Genomic DNA, 27,594 nt, shown 5'->3' with positions numbered 1-27,594 from the left:
TTCTCAGGTACTTCAATCATCCAAGTTTTACTTCCATATAAAGCTACACTCCAAACATGTACTTTCAAAAATGTTTTCCTAATGTTTAAATTAATTTTTGATGTAAGCAAATTATATTTTTGACTGAAGGCTTGTTTTGCTTGTGCTATGCGACATTTTATATCACTCCTACATCGTCCATCTTTGTAATTGTACTTCCCAAATAACAAAATTCTTCTACCTCCATTATTTTTTATCTTCCTATTTTTACATTCAGTAGTCCATCTTCATTATTTCTACTGCATTTCATTACTTTCGTTTTGTTCTTTTTTATTTTCATGTGGTATTTCTTGCGTAGGACTCATCCATACTGTTCATTGCTTCTTCTATATTTTTTTTTACTCTAAGCTAGAATTATTATATCATCAGTAAATCGTAGCATCTTTATTTTTTCACATTGTACTGTTACTTCAGATCAGATTATTACTGTCGCTGTTGGTTCCTGTAAATGTTAGCAATTTTTCTTCTGTCTCTGTATTTGAACCCTGATTTTTTTTTTAAAATGCTGAACATTTTATTCCAGTCTACATTATCAAATGCCTTTCTACTATTAATGTGAGCACTAAAATTGCTTCCCTTGTGCTTATACTTCCTGAAAAGAAACTGGTCTTCTCCTAACACTTCTTCCACTCTCCTCTCAATTCTTCTGTATGGAATTCTAAAAAAATGTTTGATGCATAGCTAGTTAAGCTAACTGTTCTGTATTCTTCACATTCTGCTCCTGCTTTCTTTGGTATCATGACTATAACACTCTTTTTGAAGTCTGATGGAACTTCCCCTTTTTTCGTAAATATTACACACTAGTTTGTATAATCTAATAATTGCATCCTTACCTGCACTGCGCAGTAATTCTGCAGGTATCCTCAGGAGCCTTTCTGCCATTCAAATCATTTAATACTCTTTTAAATTCAGATATTAGTATTGTTTCTCCTCTTTCATCCTTTCAACTTCCTTCTTCCTCCTCTATAACACCATTTTCTAATTCATTTCCTCCATATAACTCTTCAATATATTCCACCCACCTATCAACTTTGCCTTTCGTATTATAAATCTGTGTACAATCTTTGTTTAGCACATTATTAGATTTTAATTTATATACCCCACAATTTCCTTAACTTTCTTATATGCTCCATCTATTTTACCAATATTCCATTTGTGAACATTTTTATTTAATCCACTCTTTTTTTCAGTAGTTTGCACATCCTGTTTATAGTATTTCTTAATTTTGTTAGTTCCTTTTACTTTCTTCATCACTAGCATTCTTATATTTCTACGTTCATCCATCAGTTGCAATATATCCTCTGAAATCCAGGGTTTTCTACCAATTCTCTTTTTTCTGCCTAAGCTCGCTTCTGCTGATTTAAGAATTTCCTTTTTAACATTCTCCCATTCTTCTCCTACATTTTCTACCTTATCGTTTTTACTCAAACCTCGTGCGATATCCTACTCAAAAATCTTCTTTACCTTCTCTTTCTCAAGCTTCTCTAAATTCCACTGATTCATCTGACACCTTCTCTTCAGAAGAAGATAGATTGGGGATAGAATGTAGATTGGGGTCTTTAAACCCCAATCTACATTTCATTATCACTAAATTTTGGTTGGTATCAATGTCTGCTCCAGGGTAAGCTTTGCAGTCGACGAATTGATTTCTAAATCTTTGCTTAACCATGTTTTAATCTATCTGATACCTTGCAGTATCACCTGGCTTTTTCCATGTGTATATTCTTCTTTTATGATTTTTTAAACTAGGTGTTGGCAATTACTAAATTATACTTTGTGCAAAACTCAATGAGTCTGTCCCCTCTTTCATTCCTCTTGGCCAGCACGTATTCACCCACAATATTTCCTTCCTTGCCTTTTCCAATGCTTGCATTCCAATCTCCAACTATTATTAAATTTTCATCCCCTTTTATGTGTTTGTTTCGTCAATTTCTTCGTATACATACTTTACGTTATCATTATCATGGGCGCTTTTAGGCATATAGACGTTAACAATCGTTGTCGGTTTAGGTATTGTCTAAAATTACCTTATATTAGTCTAAAATCACCTGACCAAAGTTTTTCTTCTTCCCACCGAAACTCGCTAATTCCTACTACTTCTACATTTATCCTATCCATTTCCCTCTTTAAATTTTCAAACCTGCCAACCTTTTTTAGACTTCTAACATTCCACACTCCAACTCATGTTATGTTTTTTTTTAATTTTCTGGTGACCCCTTCCTTAGTAGTCCCCACAAAGATCCAAACAGGGGACTAGGTTACCTCTGGAATATTTTATCAAAGAAGATCCTCCATCTTTGTTACATGGAAATGCAGGAGCGAAATTTTCTTGGAAAAAAAAATGCTGTAGTTTTCCATTGCTTTCAACTGTTATACAACACTAACAACCATTTAAGTACATTTGGTCTGATTGAATATATTTAAATAAATTGGGGGCTGAGAAGTGATCCCCCTTTTCCCCATGATCCAGCACTGATAAACACCAAAGTCCATAAAATAACACGTAATTAAATTGCTTTAATTATAAGAATGTATTTTCTATTTTTTTAGGTTTTTCATTTCAGTAAAGGGGAGGCGGCTACATTGTTAACAATTTATCTTTGTCATCTTACTCCTTGTTTAAGAAACATTACAGTCAAACACTTTATTTAAACTTACTTCAATTATTCCTGATATTATAAAATAGAAACAGTCAACAGCCACTTCAAATGTAGGCTAATAGATCTCACTCTATCCAATTAAAAAGTTATTAAAAAATTATTGATATAGACACATATTTTTCATGATATTTTTCTCAGTTTTGTAGCAAATAAGATTTTCTTGAATTTGAAAAGACAAAAAAAAATATTAAAATGTGGAGAAAATAGCTCTTACGCTAACAATTTTATTTTTTACTAATACAACTTTCCATAAAGAAAGGATGTAATTTTCAATCTATATTTAAAGCATCAACAAAGACAGCATCAAAGGTTTCCCACCTTTCATTATTCAGAACTTATGCCACTGGACCATTAATATCTTTAAATAATGTCCTTGTTAGTGTGATCAATATGTATTTTATTTATAAGACATCTAGATACATTTTCACTTATTTAAATATTATTATATCATTAGTAAATTATCTCACATTGTTAAGTTTATAATGGTGACATGTACAATATTAATATTTAAAGAATATTATAGTTAATATATTTATATTTAGTTTCACATTTTAAGTTACATCCATTACTAATTGATTTAGACTAACAATATCAGTATTTTTTTAGACTTATTTTAGAAAAGCTTTTATTACACAAATTTTATGTAAGTGTGATAGATATTTGTTCACATTCACATTTACTAGTAATCATAGTTGTGATTGAAATACTTATATGTAATTCTTTATAACTTTATAGCTAAGAAATTATCTATTAAGACCATGCTTAAAAATAATTTAAAGCAAAGATTTTTAAAGAAAGACTTTTATAATTGGTTCAGAGGTAACATAGGCAAAATTTATTTTTATTTTATGGGTGATAAAATTTGTTTTGAAAATGGAAAGGTTGTTTTTGACATTTTCCATTCAGTGAAATAACAGCTATGCAAAGAGACAGTCAGATTTTATCGTATATGAAAAATTTTTATCTGTATACCTATACATAATTAAGAACAAGTTGCGAACACAGATAATGCTAACAAAGTTGCGAAAATCATAAAAATTTTAATGATCAATGTAACGATAAATATTCATGATTTAGAGTAAATTATTCAAGGAATACTAGTGGGTTAATAAGAAATAAGAAAAAGTATAAGTAAAAGAAAAACAATAAAAAATTACTTATTTTTACCAATAAATAATAACTAATTAGGCTAGCAGTATTATTTTTACTTCATCATTATCAATTAAACAAAAAATTAATTTGCTGTAGAAAAAATTTTAACTAGTTCATTTTCTTAGTGGTGCAATTGTGCAAGTAAGGTGAAATAGAATATATATCAGTAAGTAAACATTTCTTATTGAAATCAGGGTCATATTTTTTTTGTTTCTTATATTGAATGAAACAAAATATTACATAGTACATTAAATTTGAGTGTGTTAGAATGATGTTAAGTACAAGGCTATTAGTGTAAGGTTATAAAAAACAAGAAATATGATCAAATGAAATAAGCTAGAACTGACAGATAACAGGACCTACATATTAAGAATTAAATTATCTCTGTTAAATCTTCTTTTTTTTAATTAACAAATAACCTTTGATCTTTTTTTAATTGTTTAAATTATAGCATCCTAATAAATTTTAGTTAGCATTGTTCCTTACACAACAACAAACTTGTAAAATAAACTGATAAATGTATGATTGCATCAAACATAACTAACAGATTAAAGATTTAATTTTTTTCTGTAATAAAACACAAACCGGTTAATGCAGAAGGTTGTATCAATTTTCAAGTTGCAGTGAATATTAAATTTGCTATTTATATTTTGAGGTATTTTATGAATGAACAAGAAAGTGACTTAATATCTGAATACAAAGAAAACAATGTAGAACATTATAGTTTTATTTAGCTTTAAAAACCAAAAAAAAAATTTTTCAAGTGAAAACCTACATAGACACCAACAAATAAAAGCTATGATGCACCATGAAAGGGCTGTAGTTAAGAGTAGCTTACACTTTAAATGATAACAAAAATGAACAAAAACAACATTTTAACAGCTGTCTGAATAAAGGTCAACTTTGTTTTAGAGAAAAAATGTTTTTGCTGTCAGAAAATACAATAGTGACAAAATGTAAATCCAAAATAATAATTGACTAGGAAAATTCTATTTGTTATTCTTTAAGTTAAACATTAATGGAGTCAGAGATAGCTATTAGTAAACGGAAACAAATTTCAGCTATGAATTACCTGGCTCTGGAAGGTCTAGTAGTTTTAATTAAACTAAATGAAAAATTATATTTCACTGGTAAAATAGATCAATAAAAAATATAATTTTTCCTTGTTAAGATAGAAAATAGCATAGTATATTAATCTTGCAAATAACAATACACATTTCAAATATACTAATTAAGTACAAGGGATTACTTTAGAGAGTAATTACCGCTAGGAAATTTCGCTCCTTACGGTTGGCAAACCTGTGTCGTTCATGGCCACGCTAGTAATTTACACACTGCATTGTTGTCTGTAAGTTGTCGTGTAGTAGTATCTTTGATTACGTGTGAGATATTACGTAATAAAATGAATGGGAAAATCGATGTTGCCGCCGACTGTGAAATATGCGGTCATACGTTTTTTTAAAATATCAGAACGTTAAGCCGATTGAAATTCATAGGTAGTTGGTTGCTGTATACGGTGATAATGTAATGAATGAAAGAAACGTTCGAAAATGGTGTGAAAGGTTTAGAAATTAATATGCATGATGAAGCACGTTCGGGGAGACCCTCTATAATCACCGAGGACTTGTTAAAACGCGTCAATGGTGAAATCAGAAAAGATCATCGCTCAACGATTTCTGATCTGGTACTTCTTTTTCCTAATGTTTCAAAGCTGTTATTGATCTCATTGTTCTTGAACATTTAGGCTTCAGAAAGGTTTGGGTGCCGCACATCATAACGCAATGTCACAAAAAAATCCGAATGGGATCTGCTTTGGAATTTTTGATGCGCTAAAAAGAAAAAAAGGTGATGAGTTCCTTAATTGAATTATTACCGGCGATGAAGCACATACTTCGTATTACACGCCAAAGAAAAAACGGCAGTCCAGTGATTGGCGTCATCCTCAATTACCAACCAGACCCAAAAAAGGTCAATCCACAGCCATTTGGACGCAAACTGATGGCTACAGTCTTTTGGGATCCGTTTGGCATACTGCTGATTGATTTGCCAAGTGGAACGACTATAAATGCAGAAGCCGACTGCGAAACTCTACTAAAGTTAAAGTTTTCTTTCAAAATCGGCGACCTGGGCGGCTGACCGACGGCGTCGTCCTCCTACACGATAATGCACGTCTACATTGTTTAAGAGAACAAATATTTATGTAGTTTACAGAATGCATTTTTTTGAGATAATCTCTCATACATTAATTAAACCTTTTCGTACTGTTACAAGACAAACACAGTTAACAAAAACAACGATAAAGGAAATGGTTAATAGTTCCAAAAAAACATATTTTTAAAACATATTTCTATTTATTTAAAAATAAAAGTATCTGATTCAAAAGAATTAGTTGATAAAATTAATAGTTGTATAAACTATTAATTTTAGGTTAATAGTAATTGTTAGTAGTAATAGTAATTGTAACATTAGGTTATACAAGGATGCATTATTTATTTGTTTTATACTTATTTAAACTTTGAAAATTTTATACTGAATGAAGGTGTTAAGTTCATAGCTTTTCATAGAGTATCAAATTTGCATGCTATAGGTCACAACAAAAATATGTAAATACTATGTTATATTTCTTTTTTGGGGATTTACTAACATTGAATCTGTGTATATTAGTCCATTATTCATGTCTCTTCCATTCGTAATTGAATATGCATCTAGTCTGTCTAATGCTAATTTTTTAATGTATCAGTGGTTTTTCTATTACTGTGGTATTTTAACACATTTTGTTAATATGGTTTTTAATAGTTCAATTTTTGTATTTTTTTTTAATTTCAATAATACGTAATCATTTTGTCAGCAGTCTAAAAATGAGTAAACCCTCTAGTCAGTCTAGTTGAGTGAATCATTTATTTTTTAGTGAAATAATTTCAATCTGTTGAGTTTGTTTCGATTACTTATATTAGTCCATAGCTTTCTTGGGGTCCTTTGTAACCTTTATTTTAATAAGTTAGCAGTTTCTGCTGTAACTTCATTTTTTTGTAGCAATTGGTTATATCACAGGATACAACTCAGCCCAGTTGTGCAGTACTCTGCAGAGGGCTGAGTACTGCAATATGTAAAATATTTCACATATGCATATAGTGATATACATATAGTATTGGAGAAACAGCTGCATAAAACATGCCAATTAATTGATAATCACAGTATACATACTGGATGACTACTTATTTAAAATACTTACTTTTATAAAATACTGCATGTTTTGTGGAATGCATGTTAAAAGGTTCAACAAAAAACATAAACTGATAAACTCTACCTGTCAAAATGATACATTTTCTTAAATTAGGTAGTACTTGTGGATTTATGCAGTGTGATAATCATTAGATTAAATTGTATTAATGATACCCAGAAAAATATTTTGATAAAAAAACATGTGACCAGACACCAAAGATGTTTTTAAGGTTCACTGAATTCAGAAGATACTGTACAGATTGAGTATCAAGGATTTTTGCTGGCATAAATAACGTAATAATAATGATGTCTATTTAGATGAAGATTATTGTCAGTTTTATCAGGCTAAACTGAAAACTAATCACCAAATTCAAAAACAGTTACAGTTCGATAGTCTTTTAGAAAAATAAGAAACCCGCGTAATCCTTTAGAAAAATAAGAAACACATTACAAAAATTGTAGATGTGAATTCTCAGAGTTAGTTCGTAACTATATTACATGTATGTATACATCACACACACATATATATACTTATGAAAAATAAAATAAAGAAAAGTAAAATTTTCCTATGAAATCTTAATAAACGAATACATTATATCAGAACAAGAGTTAATTAAGTCTAAAAGAAGTATGAAATTAATTTCATAAAGTAAAAACAGTAGTAACATAACAGTAATTAATGAGGAGGCATCAATACTCATGAACTGCAGTAACTGGTTAAACTACTACACCATTGTCCTCATTATCTATTACTGACTGAGCCTTGTTAGCCCTTGGACTCAGACACACACATTGACCTTGTATAGAACTAGTTTTTGTCATTTCATTAAGTATTAAAAGTAGCACAAAAGAGACTTCATGTACCTACTGTTGAATCAGATTTGGTAAAACCAGTTTACAAGTTGCTTCCTAAGATGATGTTCTTTTAAATAAATATTAATAAGGTCTTTACATCCACACACAGTATGAACTATAAATTTTTTTTGTGCATAACTACTTGCGTAGAGACTACTATTTTATACGGTTTTAAAACATTTTATGGAAATTGGATTATAAGATATTAAAATTAAAGTAATAAAAATTTGTTTCTTTTGACTTTATTCAACATACCTGTTAATTTATCAAATCTATAAACTGAATAATCCTACAGAAATATTTAAAAAGTGCTGTAGCAAGCAAAATAAAGACATAAACAAGACCGATTCAAAAGTAAATTGCATAGGAACAAAGGTGATATTTGTAAATTGATTATTAACAAGAGCAGTAGCGACCGTCGCCGCTACTACCGCTACACCCGCGTGAATTAAATATGATATGCGCGCTCGTTTTTTTAGAATAATCGAATTAAATAAACGAAAATCTCTTATATTTATATAAAAATAAATATTTTAAATTAAGTTGTGTATGTGGGTGTTAACCGTGCATCAGAAACAACTCACAGTTGCACGACTTTCCCGGAAAGCGGCTTTGGCCGCGTGTTGGGAAAGTCCTACAAATATGTTGTCAGATTTTGTAAATTTAGATTTGTTGCGAAGATATAATAACATTTCCGAAAAACCGTGGTCTTTTAATTCGAGAGTATACCTGATGCATACTAAAATTAGCCTTCAACATACTAACAAATAACCGTTTGAATTTTTAAAAGCGGACCAAATACTTCATTAATTAAAATTTTTCTTGGCTATAACTCTGCAAACTATAAAATTAAGTACCACTTATGATATATTGTTGAAAAGCTCTCAATGAGAGCTTATGACTGCAGTTAAGAAAAAGTCCAAAATCTATTTTTTTTTTTTAGATTTTGGGCTTTTTTGAACACTTTTGATCCAGTTGATTGCAATCAAAAGAAGAGGTTCACAATTAGATGTTACAACAGTCCTAAATCCATAATTTCAACATCCTACGGCTAATCGTTTTTGACTTATGCGAGATAAATATTTACGAGCGCACAGACGTCACGCCGAAACTGGTCATAATGGATTCAGGGATGGCCAAAATGGATATTTCCGTTGAAATCTGAAAACCGAAATTTTTCGCGATCACAATACTTCCTTTATTTCATACAAGGAAGTAAAAATCATCTATGAGCATATTTCTACGCGAAAAGTGTATCATATTTAAAATATAATTATGCAGGTATAAACTTCAGTTCATCATCCACATCTACAAAGTGGATTTCAATATTTATACATGGAAGTTAAAAATCAGTTCTACAGTTAAAGAAATTACGTATTTAATGTAAATTTTATTAATTTAATGGATTTAATAAATCATTAATTCAAATTGATATTCACACTGTATTTCTAATAATTTATTTAAATAACTGCAGATAAAATAGACTTGATAACAAATGCAGTATCAGCAAAGATAAAATGTGTTGCAATTTCCACTACCATTATGAAGTAACTGTAACCCTCTCTTTTTGTACATAATCAGTACTATGACTTGTTTTAGGTGGTGATACACAAGCAACCCAGTGTTCTGTATCAAGTAATCGATAGCAAGATGCTTCCTAAAGACTACGGTGGTGATGGTCCTTGTCTAACAGAATTAAATAGTAAGTTTTCAACAGCTTAACAGTACGTTCATAAGCATTCAGTTGACATTAAATTACCATAATTAACTTAATACCAGTTGTACTGTAATTAATTTAAGACAATAAGCTTATAATTAATTATTAATAAACTACATTTTAGTGTTTTCTTAAATTTTGACAAAAATTAACGTCTTAAAGTAATGAGTTTAAGATTCGGTAATCTATACTATTTTCATTCATACATAAAGGGAAAGAGGGATTTTTTTTCAGGATAAACAAAAAAGCTATCCGATCTATCGCTACTAAATGTTTACCCATGTTTCATGGTATAACTGAGAAGGTTTTTGGATATATTTCATCTCGAAAACATGGTGTGTGTGTGTGTGTGTGTGTGTGTGTGTGTGTGTTTTGATGTTTACATGTCTAGAAATGGCAAATTTGTAAAAGCATCCGACATAGGTAGAGCCAATAACCTAGCACAACATAATCTTATGCCACATTTCCAAAATGGTAAAATTAATGGTAAAAATAGGGACGAATATAGTCCCTATTGAATATGGCAATAAAGTCTATTCCGAGAAAATCTCAATACAAAAAAAATTGTCCGTTAATCATAAACTCGAAAATAATAATGAGCGTGTTTACAGTAATTCAAACCACAATCGCTAACGTCCGTAACAAAAAAAAAAAAAACACCAAAAAACCGTCCAAAACCAGTAAATAGCGGAGCAACTGACAACATGTATTTCTTTTACGGAGTCGCTTACTCAACAAGTCTGATGGTTTATTTTCTTTAATTTTCCTTCTACTATTAATCTGAGTCCTAAAATTTCTTCCCTTGTTATACTTCGCATATAATTATACTTCGTACAAAACTCTAAGTCTGTCCCCTCTTTCATTCCTCTTGTCCTTCACGTATTCATCCACAATATTTCCTTCCTTGGCTTTTCCAATGCTTGCATTCCAATCTCAAACTATTATTAAATTTTCATCTCCTTTTATGTGTTTAATTGTTTCATCAATTTCTTCATCATTATTATGAGCGCTTTTAGGCATATAGACGTTAACAATTGTTGTCAGTTTAGGTATTGATCTTACCCTTATTACAATGATTCTATCACTATGCATTTTGAAATGCTCTACTCTCTTCCCTATCTTCTTGTTCAATACGAAACCTACTCCTGCTCTTGCACATTATTTGAAGCTGATTAATTAGTCTAAAATCAGCTGACCAAAGGTCGTTTTCCTCTTCCCACCGAACCTCGCTAATTCCTACATCTACAATTATCCTATCCATTTTCCTCTTTTAATTTTTCTAACCTAACAACCTTTTTTAGACTTCTAGCATACCCGATAAAAAATTTTTTTTTAATTTTTTTTTTTTTTATTTTTTAATTTTCTGGTGACCCCTTCCTTAGTAGTCCTCACTCGGAGATCCGAACGGGGGACTAGTTTACCTCCAGAATATTTTACTGAGGAAGGCGCCTCCATCTTTGTCATATGAAAATGCAGAGAGTTACATTTTCTTGGAAAAAAGCAGCTGTAGTTTTCCATTGCTTTCAGCTGCGCAGTTCTCAGAGGATTGAGTGATGTTGATATGGCCGTTTAAGTCATTCTGACCTACGCCCTTAACAACTACTGAATGAGCTGCTGCCCTCTTTCAGGAATCATTCCTTAGTCTGGCTCTCAACAGATGCCACTCCGATATGGTTGCACATTCGATCCAACTACTCTGTACCATTGAGCACTGAAGCCTTTTCACCATCGGCAAGGTCTCATGATTCATTGAGGGAGTTGACTAATAAACATAAAATAAAAAAGATCGACCGCTACGGGAAATGCAGGTAACCATATCGCGTGGACGAAGCTGCGACGTGAAGCTAAAATTAATATTTTTTTATGCATAACTTTTATGTATGTCTATTTTATGGCATATTCTAACATAAAATATTATTAAAAATAATAATAATATCATTATTACATTCTAACTAAAATAGTGCAATGAATATTGTCTTCAGCATGTGGGAGGCAACAATAAAATAAACATTATAAATAAACCAAACCTTTTAGCATAAGAAAAGTAAATTACTAGTTTTGCACAATAAAAATCGAATATCGTGCCGTGATTTAATACTTGCATTTGAAAGGCAATACGCCTACGAAAATTAAAACCGAGTTGGATACTGTTTACAGGGACTCTGTTCCATCATTTGCCACCGTGAAAACATAGGCAGCTGAATTTAAACATGGTTGTACCCGCTCCGCTTGGTTAATGATGAGCTTTCGAGACGGCCAAAAACTGCAACCACCACCGATATTATCAAAAACGTTCACGAAATAGTACTGGACGACCGACGAATTAAGGTTAGAAAGATAGCAGCGGTTATAAGCATATTGAAAGAACATGTTTGTCATATATTAACTGAAGAATTGGATATGCGTAAGTTATCCGCGCGTTGGGTGCCACGTTTGCTCACTTTGGACCAAAAACGCATTCGTATGAACATTTCCAAGGCTCTGCTGGAGCAGTTTAAGCAAAACGAGTCAGATTTTTTGCGTAGATTCATTACTGTAGATGAAACGTTGATCCACCATTACACTCCTAAGACGAAACAACAGTCAAAACCATGGACTGCAAACGGTGGACCTGCTCCGAAAATGATGAAGATTGTTCCATCGGCCGGGAAGGAGATGGTGACAGATTTTAGGATAGTAACGGAATTTTGTTTATCGATTATCTTCAAAGAGGTAAAGCAATAACGGGGACAGTATTACACATAATTATTTGACAAGCTGAAGGCAAAAATTGTAAAAAAAAACGACCACATTTGAAGAAGTACTTTTCCATCAGGACAATACGTCTGCTCATACTTCGACGGTCGCCATGGCTAAAATTCGCAAATTGTACTTTTAATTAATTGACCACTCACTGTATTCACCAGATCTGGCCCCAAACGACTTTTTCTTGTTTCCTATCTTTAAAGTTTCGCTTGGAGAAAAGAGATTTTCATCGGACGAAGAGGTTACCGCATACGTAAACGCCTACTTTGCGGAGAAAGACGCCAGTTGCTATTTGAGAGGGTTAAAGAGATTACAGCATCTCTGGAAAAAGTGTATCGACTTGAAAGGAAACTGTTGCAAAATAAAACTATATTTGACAGAAAAAATACTTCTGGCTCAGAAAAAATATGTTAGGCTCAAAACATTTCAAACAACCTAGATATTAATAAATCAATATATTTAAATTAAAAGATAAAACTTTAAAAAAAGGAAACGAAGTCGGATTGGAACCGATGTGCCTTCCCCTTGTAAGATCTAAATATTTCATTAATTAAACTTTTATTGGGATATAACTGGAAATAAAATAAGTTAGTTTTTTATTTAGGCTAAGAATGAGAAAATAAGACCAAGGAAGTTTCATGTTGACTATTTAAAGAACAAATTAAAAGCTTTTTTGAGGTAAAAGTGGATGTATTAAGAAACAAATAATTCACATCAGTAAGCATGACATTTTATTTTAGTACTACTAAGGACACAAGCCAGACTTAACATGCAGACGTACTTTTAAAATTGTTTGACTATTTAGAAATGTTAAAGATTTATAACTTATTATTATTTATAACTTTTAAAATAAAAAATTAACACTAATCTCGTTGTCCTGTTTAAATCCCAAAAGTAAATACCAGTTCAGTAAATTGATCCAAAACAAAAATACCATTAACTGACAAAAATTTCTTATGTTTTTAAAGCCAGACACTTGGTTTTAAAATCAGATATCTTTTAAATCAAAATAAAAAATTCACTGAAAATGTTCATGGAAGCAGGGCCGATAGCATGGTGGAGGGGATGTTTTCAGTGTTAAAACACCCACCCTTCGCCAAAAAAAAGAAAAAAGAGAAGCAGAAAAAATTATCTAACACGGTACTATGTACCATGATGTATACTTCGTCGCTCCGCGCTTGCCGAACATATTATTGTGGACGGATGACGATGACGAGTTCGTACTTGCACTGTGAGTAATGTCTATGACCGCAGACCTCGCCGACCCATCTCATGAGCTCCACAATTCGCTACTCTGACATCAATCGTACCTAGTAATGGGCAATTTAGAAAAGACAGATTGTTTTCGTTTGTGTGTTTTTCCAATTATCGATTGAGCACATGGAACTACCCATCTATCGGCGTTCATTACAGTGTCTTACGATATTTTTGCGAATAATGTACGTGTCCAGTTTTGAAATTTTAGTTCATTGATTTGTGTTTACTATTTTTAATGTATTTTCCTTTTTGCTGGGTTTATTGTTTTCACTGTTTCACACTCTAATTACGGTATGTTCGCAGTTTTTGCTTGGGACGAGTACTTGTGAATTTGTGATTATATAATTAATGAAACGTGAATTTATTTACCGAAGTGTAAAGGTGTTCGGACTCTGGGATTCTTTGGAATATAGAAAGGCGGCCTTGTGCGTGAAATTTTTAAATAGCCCAAACAGATTTAGTGCACGTACGCAAGTTGGTTTTTTCTTTAGTGTTTTCTTCTTCTGTTGAATGATAAGAGACGATCAATTCAGAATAATAATATAGAGTTCTATTTTAAAAAGAAGCAAAGTGTCGCCGACATATGAGTTACAACCTCTAGGTAGGCAAATCGAAGGAGAACTGAACTCAATTGAAGACGACCAAAATCTTAAATAGCGACGTGGAGTCAATGAAAAAAGACGAAATGAACGAGGGGAAAAAGAAAATGCCGATAAAGAAATTGAAAATTACAAAATGACGATAAGTATGGTCATATGATAATTCTATTAGTATTGGAGTCAACTAGATGTTGCGGATTTTTTTAGAAAAGATTAAAAATGAGCATAAGCGCATCGATGGTAATCCAGATGAACTGATGGATAAACTTTCGATACCACCACCTTACTTCCAGTTTCCGATTGACCAAAAATCTCCGTAATTCACGATTTAGGTACGCTTGGCTCGAAGAATTTGATTGGCTTGGTTATTCTCCAAAAGAAGATGGACCAATTTTTAAATACTGTGTTTTCTTCGCCGAGCCAAAAATTGGCGTATGGCTGACGAAAGATTAGATGGTTTGGTAACTTAGTAATTTTCTGACTGGATAAAAGCGTTAGAAAAGTTCCATAGTCCGAAACAGTACCACATTAAAATTAAAATCGCATCAGAAGCCAGACCACGGGTTCATTCAGGAAGTGTTTTACCAGTGGATATTCAAGTATATCACAAAGATATAACTGGAGGTGTTAAGAAGAAATTACAACCAATAGTAGAAACAATATTATTATGTGGAAAACAAGGACTGACACTGCAAGGAAGTGAAGATTGTGGTGATATTACTGAAGAGAAACCAGTAATAAATAACATTAGCAATAAATAACATTCAAAATCAATTAATTAAAACTAATAAGTTAGTAACACAGAGAATTAGGGAGTGTGTTAATAAATCCGAGGTATTTTCCGTTCTAGGAGACAAGACTGCTGATATCTCTGGAAAAGAACAATTATCAGCAGCCCTGAATCATTCTATCTTCATCATTCTGTGATAAAGACCTAAATGTGGTTCTTGAAGACTCTCAGACTTGCTTCTGGAATTTTTAGAAAAAAAGGGATCAAAATAGAGTATTTGACAGTCAGGGATAAATGGGACTGGTGTAATGAGCGGCAAAATACATTGTGCTCATGCATACATTCAAAAAAGATAAAAAATAGCAATATATCTCCACTGTGCGTTACATTGCCTACTTTGGCAATTTCAAATGCGTGTGAGATTGCACACATTCTTAACAGTTTAGAAATGATTGAAGCTGTATATGTGTTTTTTAATACCAAAAAACAACAAGCTGCTCTGTTGAAAGAAACAGAATCTGATGATGGGGCTGAAGCTGACAGAAAGGCTTAATCTAATGAAGAGGCTGAAGCTGACGACTTGGCTAAAACTGAAGAAAGAAGCAAGCCACTTAAACTCAAGCATAAAAAGCTGAAGAAATTATGTCCAACTTGCTGGGTTGAACATCATGAGGCTGATGAAACATATATCGAGTTACAGCCGTTTGTTTTTAAAGCACTTAAAAAATTTGGACTTTTTGGACTGCTTCTAAGTGCAAGTGCGACTCGCAGACTTTTGAATACCTTGAAAAGTGCTTAATTTAAAATTTCTTGTACTGATGCAATCTGTACACTGTATTACCCTACCATTGAGTACACAGCATCAAATGGAAAATATGGACCAGTCACAGGCTGTTAAGTTAGCTAATGCGTCTATCCTTACAATAATAAGATATGTGTAGATGCAAATTTTAATTTAAAGAAACTTTTTGATGTTGTGAAGCAGGGTTCAAAAGTACAATATTGAAATAAAGATGCCACGAATAATACAATAACAAACTCATCATAGTAATGCGTCTGTAAAGTATTCAGAAGTGTATTACAGGCTTTCAATTTTTAATCCTTTTCTTCAAGCATTCATTAAGCATTTGATGAAGAAACTTCTTGAGCAAGAAAATATTTTACAAAATTTCAGTATTTTAACAACCATGCAAACCAATATTAGCACAATGGAAGTGGACAAAGCTATAAAGCATTGCATTACACATATGAAGACTTGTTTCAGTGTTCACAAAATGCTTGGCTGGATGAATTCAAGTAATGTAGACAATTTGCTCTTCAAGAAAAACTGATTTATCGAATGCTTTCAAAGCACTCAAAGTACAAGCTCATCATTTGTGCACATAAGATAAATTTTAAAGATAATTGTAGTTTTTCGAGTTACAATAACCGCTGAAAGGCACCTCAAGTTCAGCACCTTAAGAAGACTGAAGACTTACTCAGAGATGCAATGAAAGCAGACAGAACAAAGGGATTGGTGAACCTGAACACCCACAGAGTTATCGCAGTGACTGCAGATGAGGTATTGCATCCAATACCTCATCTGCAGTCATTCTTTGATAACTCATCAGTTATCAAAGAACCTAAGGAGACTCATTTTTAGAAATTATTGAACTTTGTACTTTGTTAATCTCAAAATTAGAAATTAGTTTTATTCTTTTAAAATATGGTATTATTTGTTTTTAAATTTTTACTTTTCAGACTTTAGTAATGAGTTTTGCAAAAGTGAAAACTTTAAAGATATTTAAAATCTACATTACTTTATATTATTAATTTCAAAGAAACAAGTCTTTCTACAAATTTGAGAATAAAAACTGGTCTAAAAGACAACCCCAAAAAACTTAGAAAAAGAATTACAAGAAATCCAGGAGCAGATGCAAGCGGGAATTCATTTTTAAGGAGAGGGCTCATTCACAAGGGGAGAAAAAATTCAGTCTAGAGAGCCCCATTGGAAATTCTTGCTACCAGCTACACATATAAGTTTACTGTTTTCTTCTTGTCAGTAAGCCCAAGACTACGTATTGCTGCTATTAGAAAATTGCAATGCAAACAGTGAAATAAAATGTTATAATTTAAAACCCATACTCAAGAAATTCCCTTTAATTAGTTTATTTTCACTTGTTCAAATATTATTGTATAAACAGGTGGATAAAAGTATTATTTAATGGACACATCGAACAACATCCTGGGTCCTGTAGTACTCCAGATCACCTGATTACCAGCTGATTTGTGATTCATCATGCAAATAGTTGCTATCATAAAATGGCTTGCAAAGTGTCAGTGTATTTTAAATTTGTCAACTTTGATAATTAATATCTCATTTACAGGGAACATTATATTTTTAATATTTACTCTGATATTCATATTATTTAGTATATAAAAACAAAATTTACGGACTTGTTAATCACTTATTTTGTAAATGAATAACTTAAAGTTGAACTTGCTAAGCCACTGCTGATAACTTTATATGAACTTATTTCAATAGTATAATATGGCATTATATTTATTATATCAAGAAAGTTACTTGCATTGCACATAAATGAATCTGGAACTTTTTACTCTTGTATTTTTAAGATTCTATACTTTTTACTTTTCAGAAATGTGGGCTGAAAAAGTGATGGCTGAGAAGGAATACTTTGATATTTTTGATAGCTGGAAAACGGATGAGAAGAAAAGATTAAATAAAAGTCATTTTGGAAATTCAGATATCAGTGAATGTGGTTCTTTTAGGAAGCTAAATGTAGATTAGATTAGTTATTAGTTATTACTTTTATTTTTAATGAAATGTACAGGTTTAGAGTTTAGATTATTTAAATAAAAAATACATTTACTAGTTTACTACTACTTTGTATTTGATAGTTTTATCATTTTTAGGTGCATATAATGTACTTTATACATATTCATTTAATGTACTATGCTAGGTTAAAACGAATTAAAAAACCAGACTTTATAATAATGTAATTTCTTTTTACAACTTAAAAATAGTTTATCAAAATTCTTCGGTTGTATCATTAGAAAATTAATATTACTCACTGATTGATACTTTTTTTAAATGAATTACCGTAGTACTTAATTTTACTGAGTATGTAAATACTGAACTTTTTTTGTACAGAAATAATTGTAAATTATTCACTTTATAAGTTTAAATTTGAAGAGTAATACAAAACGTTTTTTTCAAAATTCTTAGAAATTTGGTTTTGAGTGATGTATGATGGTGTTATATTAAATGAATTTGGAAATTGTAATAAAATAGAATTATGGTATTGTCACAATATAATATGCTCTTCTTTTTGTGATTGTTTAACTCCCCTATTATGCACACCCAAATGTGTAAGCAAACGACATAATTTAGTAGCAATATGTCCATTTTGACACAGTTATAAATGATTAGAAAAATTTATATTTTAAATGAATTGCTTACTGTTGTAATAATTAATCACAAAAATAATGATTGCTATACAATTGATATTTTAAAAAGTAAATATTGTCTCATTAGTGTCTGTTCATTATTCTCAGTAACTCATAATAACTGCTTTATTAAGTTTTCTTTTATCAAAAATTAGTGCTGTACGTCTACATCATTAATTGATTTATTGTTTTCATGTTGTGTATAACTTTACTTTTTCGTTCAGGTTATACTTTTTTTTTTACTGGTTTTTTATGTAGGTTACTTTATATTTTTTATCAATTCAACTAAGTTACTGGTTAAGTAATAAAAAATTAACTTTGTGAACATTGTGATTTATTTCCTTTACAACTCATTCACCCCAACATATCATAGTATTAAATTAATCATAAGTATTTAGAGATTACTTATATTGCATTGCACTAATATAACTCCTATAGTTCTAATTATATTCTAGAAAACTATATTACTACTGTGAAGGCATAATGAATGAAATTTAATGTAATAACATGAGAGGATGATTTTTGTCAAAGACACTCATCTCCTCAATTATCCCAATCCTGAAACTCTCGTCACCTTCTTTTCAACTACTTTCAAGAAAAACAACAAATAATATACATTTTTCTTTAAAAAGGTGAATAGTATTCAGCTTAAAATTGCATCTACTATTGCCTGAATATTTTATTTTCTAAGACCTACAAATATATAATATGCATTATAAGACCTATTTTATTTATAGCTAGATTAGAAATGAAGTCCATTTATTTCAGTCCGCCTACCAATATATTTTACCACAATCAAAACACTTTCTCTAAGATTCCCTCATCTACTTTCTGAATATATAGGTAGTGTTAGGTAATGTATAGGAAGTGTACTTAAAAGGTACAGAAGCAATCATGCTTCTGTACCTTTTAACTAGCTCTCCATAAAGAAGTCTAGACTACTAAAGCAAAGTAGCTTGATGGTCATAGTACTGTAAAAATAATTTTTTCATCAAAAATATCATACAGGTACTTCATATTTGAGACAGCAATTAACAAATTGCACGAACTGCTGGAATCAGTAGTCAAATCAGTTTCCTTTTTGAAAGATTACCTATTATAAAAGCTAGATGAGCTAGATGAGGATTCAGAATGGTTTTATAATAGAGTCCAATTATTATAATCACACATCATATACTTGTTTTATGAGGGAGAAATAGAAATTTAATCAATTTTTAGGCTGTTATTATTACATTTTAATGCAATATCAATTGGAATCAGATTCTGTCTAATAACAACAATCTTCACAAATATATTATTCATATATTCTTGTTGCCACAAAAAATATATTCTGTTTCTCTATGGTTTTAATTATAATATGGTAATTAAGCTTAGTCAAATCCAGACTAATTACTCCTGAATCAATACATTTCACCTCTGATGAAATGGTTTTTTTTTATATAAGAGTAATATAACTTATTTAAAATTTTAATGGTGTAAAATATCTAATAATATAGTCCCTACTGCTAACACAATGAACAATAATTAATTACTTTGAAAAACATTTCAAAACTTTTACAACTATAAATAAATTTGAAAAAATCTTAATGTTATTTTCATCTATTTTCCCAGTGTCTCATTTTCCAGGTTATTTATACATAGTTTCAGTTTTTAACTCCCATGTAAAGAGAAAATAGATGTGCATGTAAATAGATTTGGTCATAGTTTGTCTGATAATTGTAATTTTAACAAATTAAAAATTTACTATTTCCTCAGAACAGTAAATAGATCTGTTGAATGTTTATAACTGACTTGAAGGAGAGAAAAATTGAAAGACATTAACTCCTCTATGTTCAGTTTATTTTGGCCGGCATCCAATTCCAAATGAATTTTTTGTAGCATGGAAAATATGCATCAAAATAAATTTAATTTTATATGTACTCATATTATGGTATTTTATAATTAAATCAAAACATTTTTTTTTTTCAATACATAAGTAATTTTAAAAGAATTATTTTTTCCTTAATTGGAACACATTAATTAATATTGCATATGAAATAATTACATACCTGATATTGATTAAACATATACATTTATAACTGAACTTGCAGAAACTAAAATTTGCAAATTAAAATATAATCATTTTTCTGAAAATCTATTTTAATTACAAGATATTTTTTTAATTAAATCAACTTTCAAATTTAATTATATTCCAATACTCTGATTATTCATAGTTCATAAGTTATCAGTTTTAGAGAACAACAAAACCAACAATAAATATTAGATTCATATATATCACTTATTATTTTTTTAGAGAGGACTAGAAGTATGTATATCAGTTATACATTAATGCAGACCATACGTAAGCATCATTTACAAAGTTCTGTTCTGTAACAAAGTTCTGTTTTCATATATATATATATATAAAATTATATATATAAAATTCCTGTAAAACTAACTTGTCTGCTTTCCTTAAGAGCATTACAGCCTGCGTTTGTAAATGTAAATTTTCATTTTTATTAAGAAAGTTTTACTAATATACAATTTTCCTGTTGACCGCACATGTTCTGGGACTATTTGAATGACATCGATAATTTTAACGATTATGCATATTATGTTTAAAACATCTGTTGGAACCCCATTTATTATCGGCATTATCAGCTGATGTATTTTCCAGGAAAAAGTTGTTAAAGAGCAAATGTTAAAAAGTGAAATTGATGAATTCCAGCTGCTTCTTTGAAAAAAGGCCAGAAAAACTCACTTTTGTGTGATTCTAGGATCAATGCTATGTATGCATTTCATGAATGTGTCAAAAATATTTACACAAATTCAGGAAAAATTATCTGTTAACAGTTTATGTTGACACTTCCTAAAATAAGTATAATTTTCATGAAATTGACAATTATATGGTTAGAGAAAGACTTATTTTTCTATTTTTAGATGAATAATTCATCACAGAAGCTCAAGCCTTGGGAATGAAAATGTGGAATGAAATAATTTATGAAAAATGCCAAACCTGTCCTGGATTCAAATCCAGATGGTAACTCTCCTTGGCGGCCAGAAGTTATACTATATCCTGAAACACTAAATTATATTTTGAAAATTTTTTCACTTTAATATCTTTATTACTTTAAAGAGATGTAACAATATATATTGTTGCATGTTAATGGCTCGATCAGGATATTAGGATATTGAGGGATTGGCAATTGAAAATATCAATTACAATTTATTATTTTGAGAACATAAATAAAATAAAACAAATCAATAATAACAATGAAAATAAGAATTATAAATGAAAATATAAATAATTCACAATAATAATCAGAATAATAACAACAATAATAATAATAAATGACAATAATAAACAATAATAGTAATCATAATAATAATAAACAGTAATTACATACAAAACAGAATTTAAAGTGATTGTTAAAATTTATTTACAGGTAGTTAAATACTGAAAACCAGAATTCAATTCTGTTGACAAAAGGCACTAGCATGACCGCTAATCTTAACACTTTTAACCCACTAGTCTTGTATTAACAACAATATTACAATAGATAAGGCAAGTATAAAGTTCTTTCATCGCACATACCTTGGCTGTTCATAAATAAAATTACCCTAACAATTTATGTATGAAATTTAGTTCATTATCTCTTTTGTTTATTGTCTATCAATAACTCACCAAACCACTTCTTGTTTTCATATACTGGAATTACTTGTGAGTCACCTTAATCACATGAAACTTGTACGCACAGAAATTCACTCCTTCACTGACCTCCTCACAGAATACTCTCACTTCAAACTCGCATAATAACTCTTCGCTAAGAACTCTCTTGAAGAACTGATTTCAACTCGTTTTCCCTGGAGTGCCCTCTTGACCTGCTGGACCAAACCCTAGTTGAGCATGAGAACAATTAACTGAGCCCTTTTTTTTTTCCTGTTAATTTCTACTCTGGGTCCAGCAACTCTTCTCACAAAACAACATCTGTTTAGGTGTGTCAGCGGGCAATATTACAAAGGACGATTGTTAAACAGACCTGTTAACTTTAGTAAAAGTGTTCCTTATAGTTCCTTTCTGGATTCCGCCCATTAATATATTTTCTACAATTTTTTTCTTAATTAGCAGGAATCCATTAGTCAGGTTTGTTATACCGGTCTTGTTACAATACATACCATATATTACATAGTATTTACGAGTATTACTTTCCAAATCATCAATGAGAAAATTTCCCAAAAGACATGCAGTTGTAGATCAATATACACACTACTATGTAAGTCTATCATTTAAGTGAAGAATTATCCAAAAATTAAATATTTATTTATATTTAGCAGTCAGCTATAGTTTACAGCCAAATTAACACCGATGGTGACAAGAAAGACTATAAATAAAATGTATAAATTACAGCCTGCTTTTGTGAATGGATTTACATAATGATTGTAAGTCCTATGATTATTTATAAATCATGATAAAGTGCAATGAAGCAAACAGAAGGAACCTGTGGCTCTCTTAACAGAGAGATGTTTAGTCCAGGATCCTGTAGCTTTGTACATTCTATGATGAAGTAAAATTGCATAAGACTTTGGAATTCAAAGCACTTGTAAACAAAAAAATGGAGCTTTATGGATTCTCTAACCCACTGTCCACACAGAAATGCCACAGTTAGTTCATTTCTAGATTTCAAAAGTGAATGAAACTATAGCATGGAGCTACTGTATGGATCAAATATAGCACGGTGTACTAGTACTTGTAGGTAAAGATTGCACAGAATGTCTTTTTATTGTACTTTTAGAATAAATGCTTGAGAATAACTTTCTTCAATCAAATTGTATATATACAATTGTCATTTCTGAATTAGTTAATTGATATTATCATTAATATCTATTTTTGATAAATAATAAAAAATCTGGTGAAAAATAAAAAAACACTGCCAAAATGTAACAAATTTAAATTTAATTAATGAATCTTTCAGTAATAGAATATTTTCCAATGGTCTTAAGACTTGTACTGGTACTCCCTTCCTTAATAATAGTTCTGCACTTAATGTACAAAATTGTAGGCTAATTTCATTATTGTCTGTTTTTTCTAAAAATTGTTTTTTATAAAGATTATGAAAAAAAGACTTTTAATATTACTTGGAAAGCAGATTGTATTAAAAAACATTTAGCATGGTTTTAGGAAAAAATTGTCCTAACATAGCCATTATTATAGTTTTTAGAAACCATTTTAAATTGTACATATAAAAAAAGATTTAATTTTCAATTTTTTAGACCTCAATAAAGAACTCAATTTATACCGCATTTTTTATTAATGAAAAAACTTAGAAGCAATTGTATTAGAGAAGCTGTTTAAAATTTATTAGTCACCTTAAAATGATTTGCCTGTTTACAGTTGTAAAATTAAACATGTTAACTCATGCATATGCCTAGATAATGAACATGCAATGTTTGCTAAGAAGTATAGTCACTTCTTTTTGAAAAATAACAATATCCACCTCTATCAAACTAAGCAACAGATTTGTTGGCATATAACTTAACACAATATTTGGGTTTATTAGAAAGGGCTTTATTATGCTTTCATTACCAATTTTTTTTAAAATTACCAAACCATTTAAAAGATCTTCCCATCAATTTATTTAAAATACAATTAAAAGACTTTAGTTTACAGAGATAATATTATCCTATCAATGAATTTTTAAGTGATACTTATAACAAAATTAATAAAAATTAAAAACCTGAATCTTCTGCACCTCTCTTCAACACATGCATAAATTAGTGCCCAAATAGATTAAATGAATGCCTTCTGTACTGCAATTTAATTTTTAGTTAATTTTTATACTTAGTATCTTCATTTATATATCTTAACAATATTTCAAATAATTAATATGGACTTTAATCACACCTACTTTTTTTAATTTTATAATTAATTGTGTATTTTGTGATACAAGATGCAGTACTTTGTGATCATGTTTTTACATGTTTTTCTTGATTCATCCAAGCAAATGATTGGACATTTCCATTTTTTTATGTGTGACGTAGCATATTTACCAATTCCTGATTAATATAATCTGTATAATGTATTATTATATAGTGATCAGAATAAAACATTTATTTATATATTGTTGAAATACTTATTTACCATCAAAGGTTCTAACACACCTTCAAAGAAATTGCTAGATGTAGCTGTTCCACTTTGTTGAATGGTATTCAATTCACTGTGAATTTTTCTTCTTGAACTAGTATAAGATCAATAGGACTTCTGCAAGTTGTAGTTGCTGAAGGTTCTGTGATGTGAATTCTTAGTTCTGCATTCCAATATATTTATGATAAATCAAAGAAGATATATTAGCTACTAAAAATAAAAAAATAACTCCCAAAGAATTTTTTTTTTTTGAAAGAAGTTTGAACTTCTCGAATTTTTCTTTCTGTACCTTCACATTTCCATAAAATATTTTTCACGTATAAAAAAAAAGCACTAGTATTTCAGAATGTAAATGCACTATTGCAAAGTTAAGATTGTATTTTTTTTAAAAAAGCATCCTGTTACTGGGTCACTAAAAGAGTCAAAGTAATTCGAGCACCTTGCACCCTTCAAGCATAGAAAATTCTACATCCCACTCAGTTAATAAAAATTTAAATATTGAGTTTCCCTTATTAAGTTGAAGCACTGTATACAATGTATTGTTTCATAACAGAAAGGGATCATTTGTTGATTCCTTTCTGTTAGGCTCTAATAATTTGTAATAAATTCATAACCGTTTTTTTTTATTTTTGGCTGTGAAGCATTTAAGGTATCTGAGGAACAAGAGACACTAATCAAAGTTACTCTCTTTGAAAGTAGTGATGTTCATTATCAGACAAACCTTGTAGTGAAGAAAGTGCAGGTATCACCTGTAACACTGAATATTAGCAACATATCAGCAGACTTGATACGGTGATATGCTCCTGCTTGTTTGGAACAATGAAGAAATCAATGGATAACCATTTCACTAGTTACTTTCCCTTATTAGCCTAGACAGGACTAGATATTTTTGAAAATGGTTATTTCATTTCCAGGAGATGACTTTTGATTAATGTATTGTTGCCTTCAACCATTATGTGTAGGCATTTAATATTCTTTCTGAATATTGGAATATTTTATCCATTTTTTTTTTTCAGTATTATGCCTCTGGGTCAAGTAAAAATTATTAAAAATTTGAGATTCACCCACCGAGATACTCTACATTCTTTTGTCTTTATCATTAAGTTAAATTGAATTTCTGGGATATTTAAAATTTATTTTCAAAATATTATCTACTCTGAAAGAAAAGTAAAAATCTTCCTTCATGCCGAAGAGGTGAAATATCTTTACTTCTCTTTGTTTAATGAAACTGAAATATTTTTATGTTTATACCATTCTTTAGTTCCTTGAAGAACTAGATCCACTTCAGTTATGAAAATTTGATGAGTCTCCTCCCATTGGTATAAAAATAATATTTTAGAAAATAAATTACTATCGAAATATACATATGTATTACAAATGCTTATGCTTAAATTCTCACAAAGTGGTCTTTTCGTAACATAATATTAAAAAAAACTTCTGCAGTGAGCTCATTTAACTCCATTTTGTACCACTTCAAGTTGTGGTTTTTTTTCAAATGCTGCCATGAACAAATTTAACAAAGCTTCATGTAAGTTAATGTTAATCATATTAAGATATCTTTTAATATAAATTATTAAAACTTCTTAAAAGATGATTATATACCAAAGATTCCATTTATTAACATTTTAAAATTTGTTTTATCATTTGAACCTGTATAAAAAAAGCAATTAATACTGAAGAAATGAACAAATAAATTTTTAGTGGCAATAAAAAATTTCTATCCCCCTTGTTGAGTGAAGAGAATTTTCTTGATAATTTTTTTCTTAATATTTTTTTTAAATTTAATAATATTTTTAAAATAATTAATTCTTTGTTATTAATAATATAAATTTCCATTTACCCCTCCCTATAAATGGAATAGTGTTTTTATGATTTACTAAACCGAAATTAATTTTTAAAACTGTCAACTGAACAAAATTAAATGAAATTCCATTGGAATAATATTTTGTAAAGTTTTTTTTTTTTTGAAGTATGATCTAATTATCCCTATATCATGGAATAAAAAGTAAAATTGAAATTACATGTTTTTTGTCTACTCAGTCAACTTCAATAATGTTTGTTGCTTCTACGAGTATTGGTAACACATGATTATTACTAGGAAAGTCTGGGCACCATTTGTTTGCGTTCAGAAAGACAAGTATAAAAATATATATTTATTATTAAGGTTTTTTAAGGTTTCAGTAACTAAATTTTACATTATAGATGATAGTTATGAAATTTTATAATCTGTTAAAGAAATAATTTTAGTTAAAAATAAATTTTAATTTAATTTTAATAAATAAATAAAAATAATTTTAGTAAAAATAAATTTAACAAATAATTATATTTATTTTAATAAATCAATAAATAAGAATAGGCAATCGATGGAATCACAGGAAATACTGTAGAGGAATGGTTTGAAATTAGTTCTAAATAAAAACAAAAGAAAAGACACTTTATATTATAAATTTGTAAACAAATAAGACAGTAGAATTTAACTGAAAAGGAGTGCCCACATCATTACTAAATTTTGTGAACACATCTATCTGTGAAAATGTAAACTTTTTATAAAATAAAGGGAAAAGATTTTAAATAATATTTTTATAGCAGAATACTGTAGTTCAGAAATGGCTTAGAAGCTTCACAAACAATAATAAAATATTTAACTTTTTTTTCCTACTTGGTATGAATCCATTGTCATCCACTGGACTTGTACACTTTTCTAAAAACTAGAATACCTCATTCATTAAAAAACGTTTTTAACGATTTTGTGAAATCAATATTCTCTCAAACCAATCTTTTATACTCACAAAAACATGTCACTTTTCTTATTCTTTTTTCTAGTACTAATTTGAAAAATTATATTTTAATTCAACTGATTTGCCATCATTAAGTTAAAATTCATTTTACGTATATTTCTTCAAATTAATTTATTAAATGACTTGCAGATGTATTAACTTTTTTGTTATTAATTTCATAATACATCGTTTAAGCGATATATTTGTTAACTTAACAATTTTTCATTCATATATTTTTTATGGAATCCTATAACTCACACTTACGTGAATGTA

General features: G+C 29.8%; 1 protein-coding gene across 1 annotated transcript in view; it reads left to right on the top strand.

The window, feature by feature from the left end:
- Positions 1–18,748, top strand: part of LOC142318263 (retinol-binding protein pinta-like) — a 131,798-nt gene extending 113,050 nt beyond the window's left edge. The window contains exons 6-7 of the mRNA XM_075354829.1: positions 9,528–9,630; positions 17,613–18,748. Of these exons, the coding sequence (XP_075210944.1) occupies positions 9,528–9,630; positions 17,613–17,764 (255 nt within the window). The 3' untranslated portion in view covers positions 17,765–18,748. The remainder of the gene's footprint in view (positions 1–9,527; positions 9,631–17,612) is intronic.
- The last annotated feature ends 8,846 nt before the right edge of the window (positions 18,749–27,594 follow it).

Source organism: Lycorma delicatula, chromosome 1 (assembly GCF_047948215.1).
Source record: "Lycorma delicatula isolate Av1 chromosome 1, ASM4794821v1, whole genome shotgun sequence".
Lineage (NCBI taxonomy): Eukaryota > Metazoa > Arthropoda > Insecta > Hemiptera > Fulgoridae > Lycorma > Lycorma delicatula.
The sequence above is the reverse complement of the archived record's forward strand: the minus strand, read 5'-3'. Positions and strand labels throughout refer to the sequence as shown.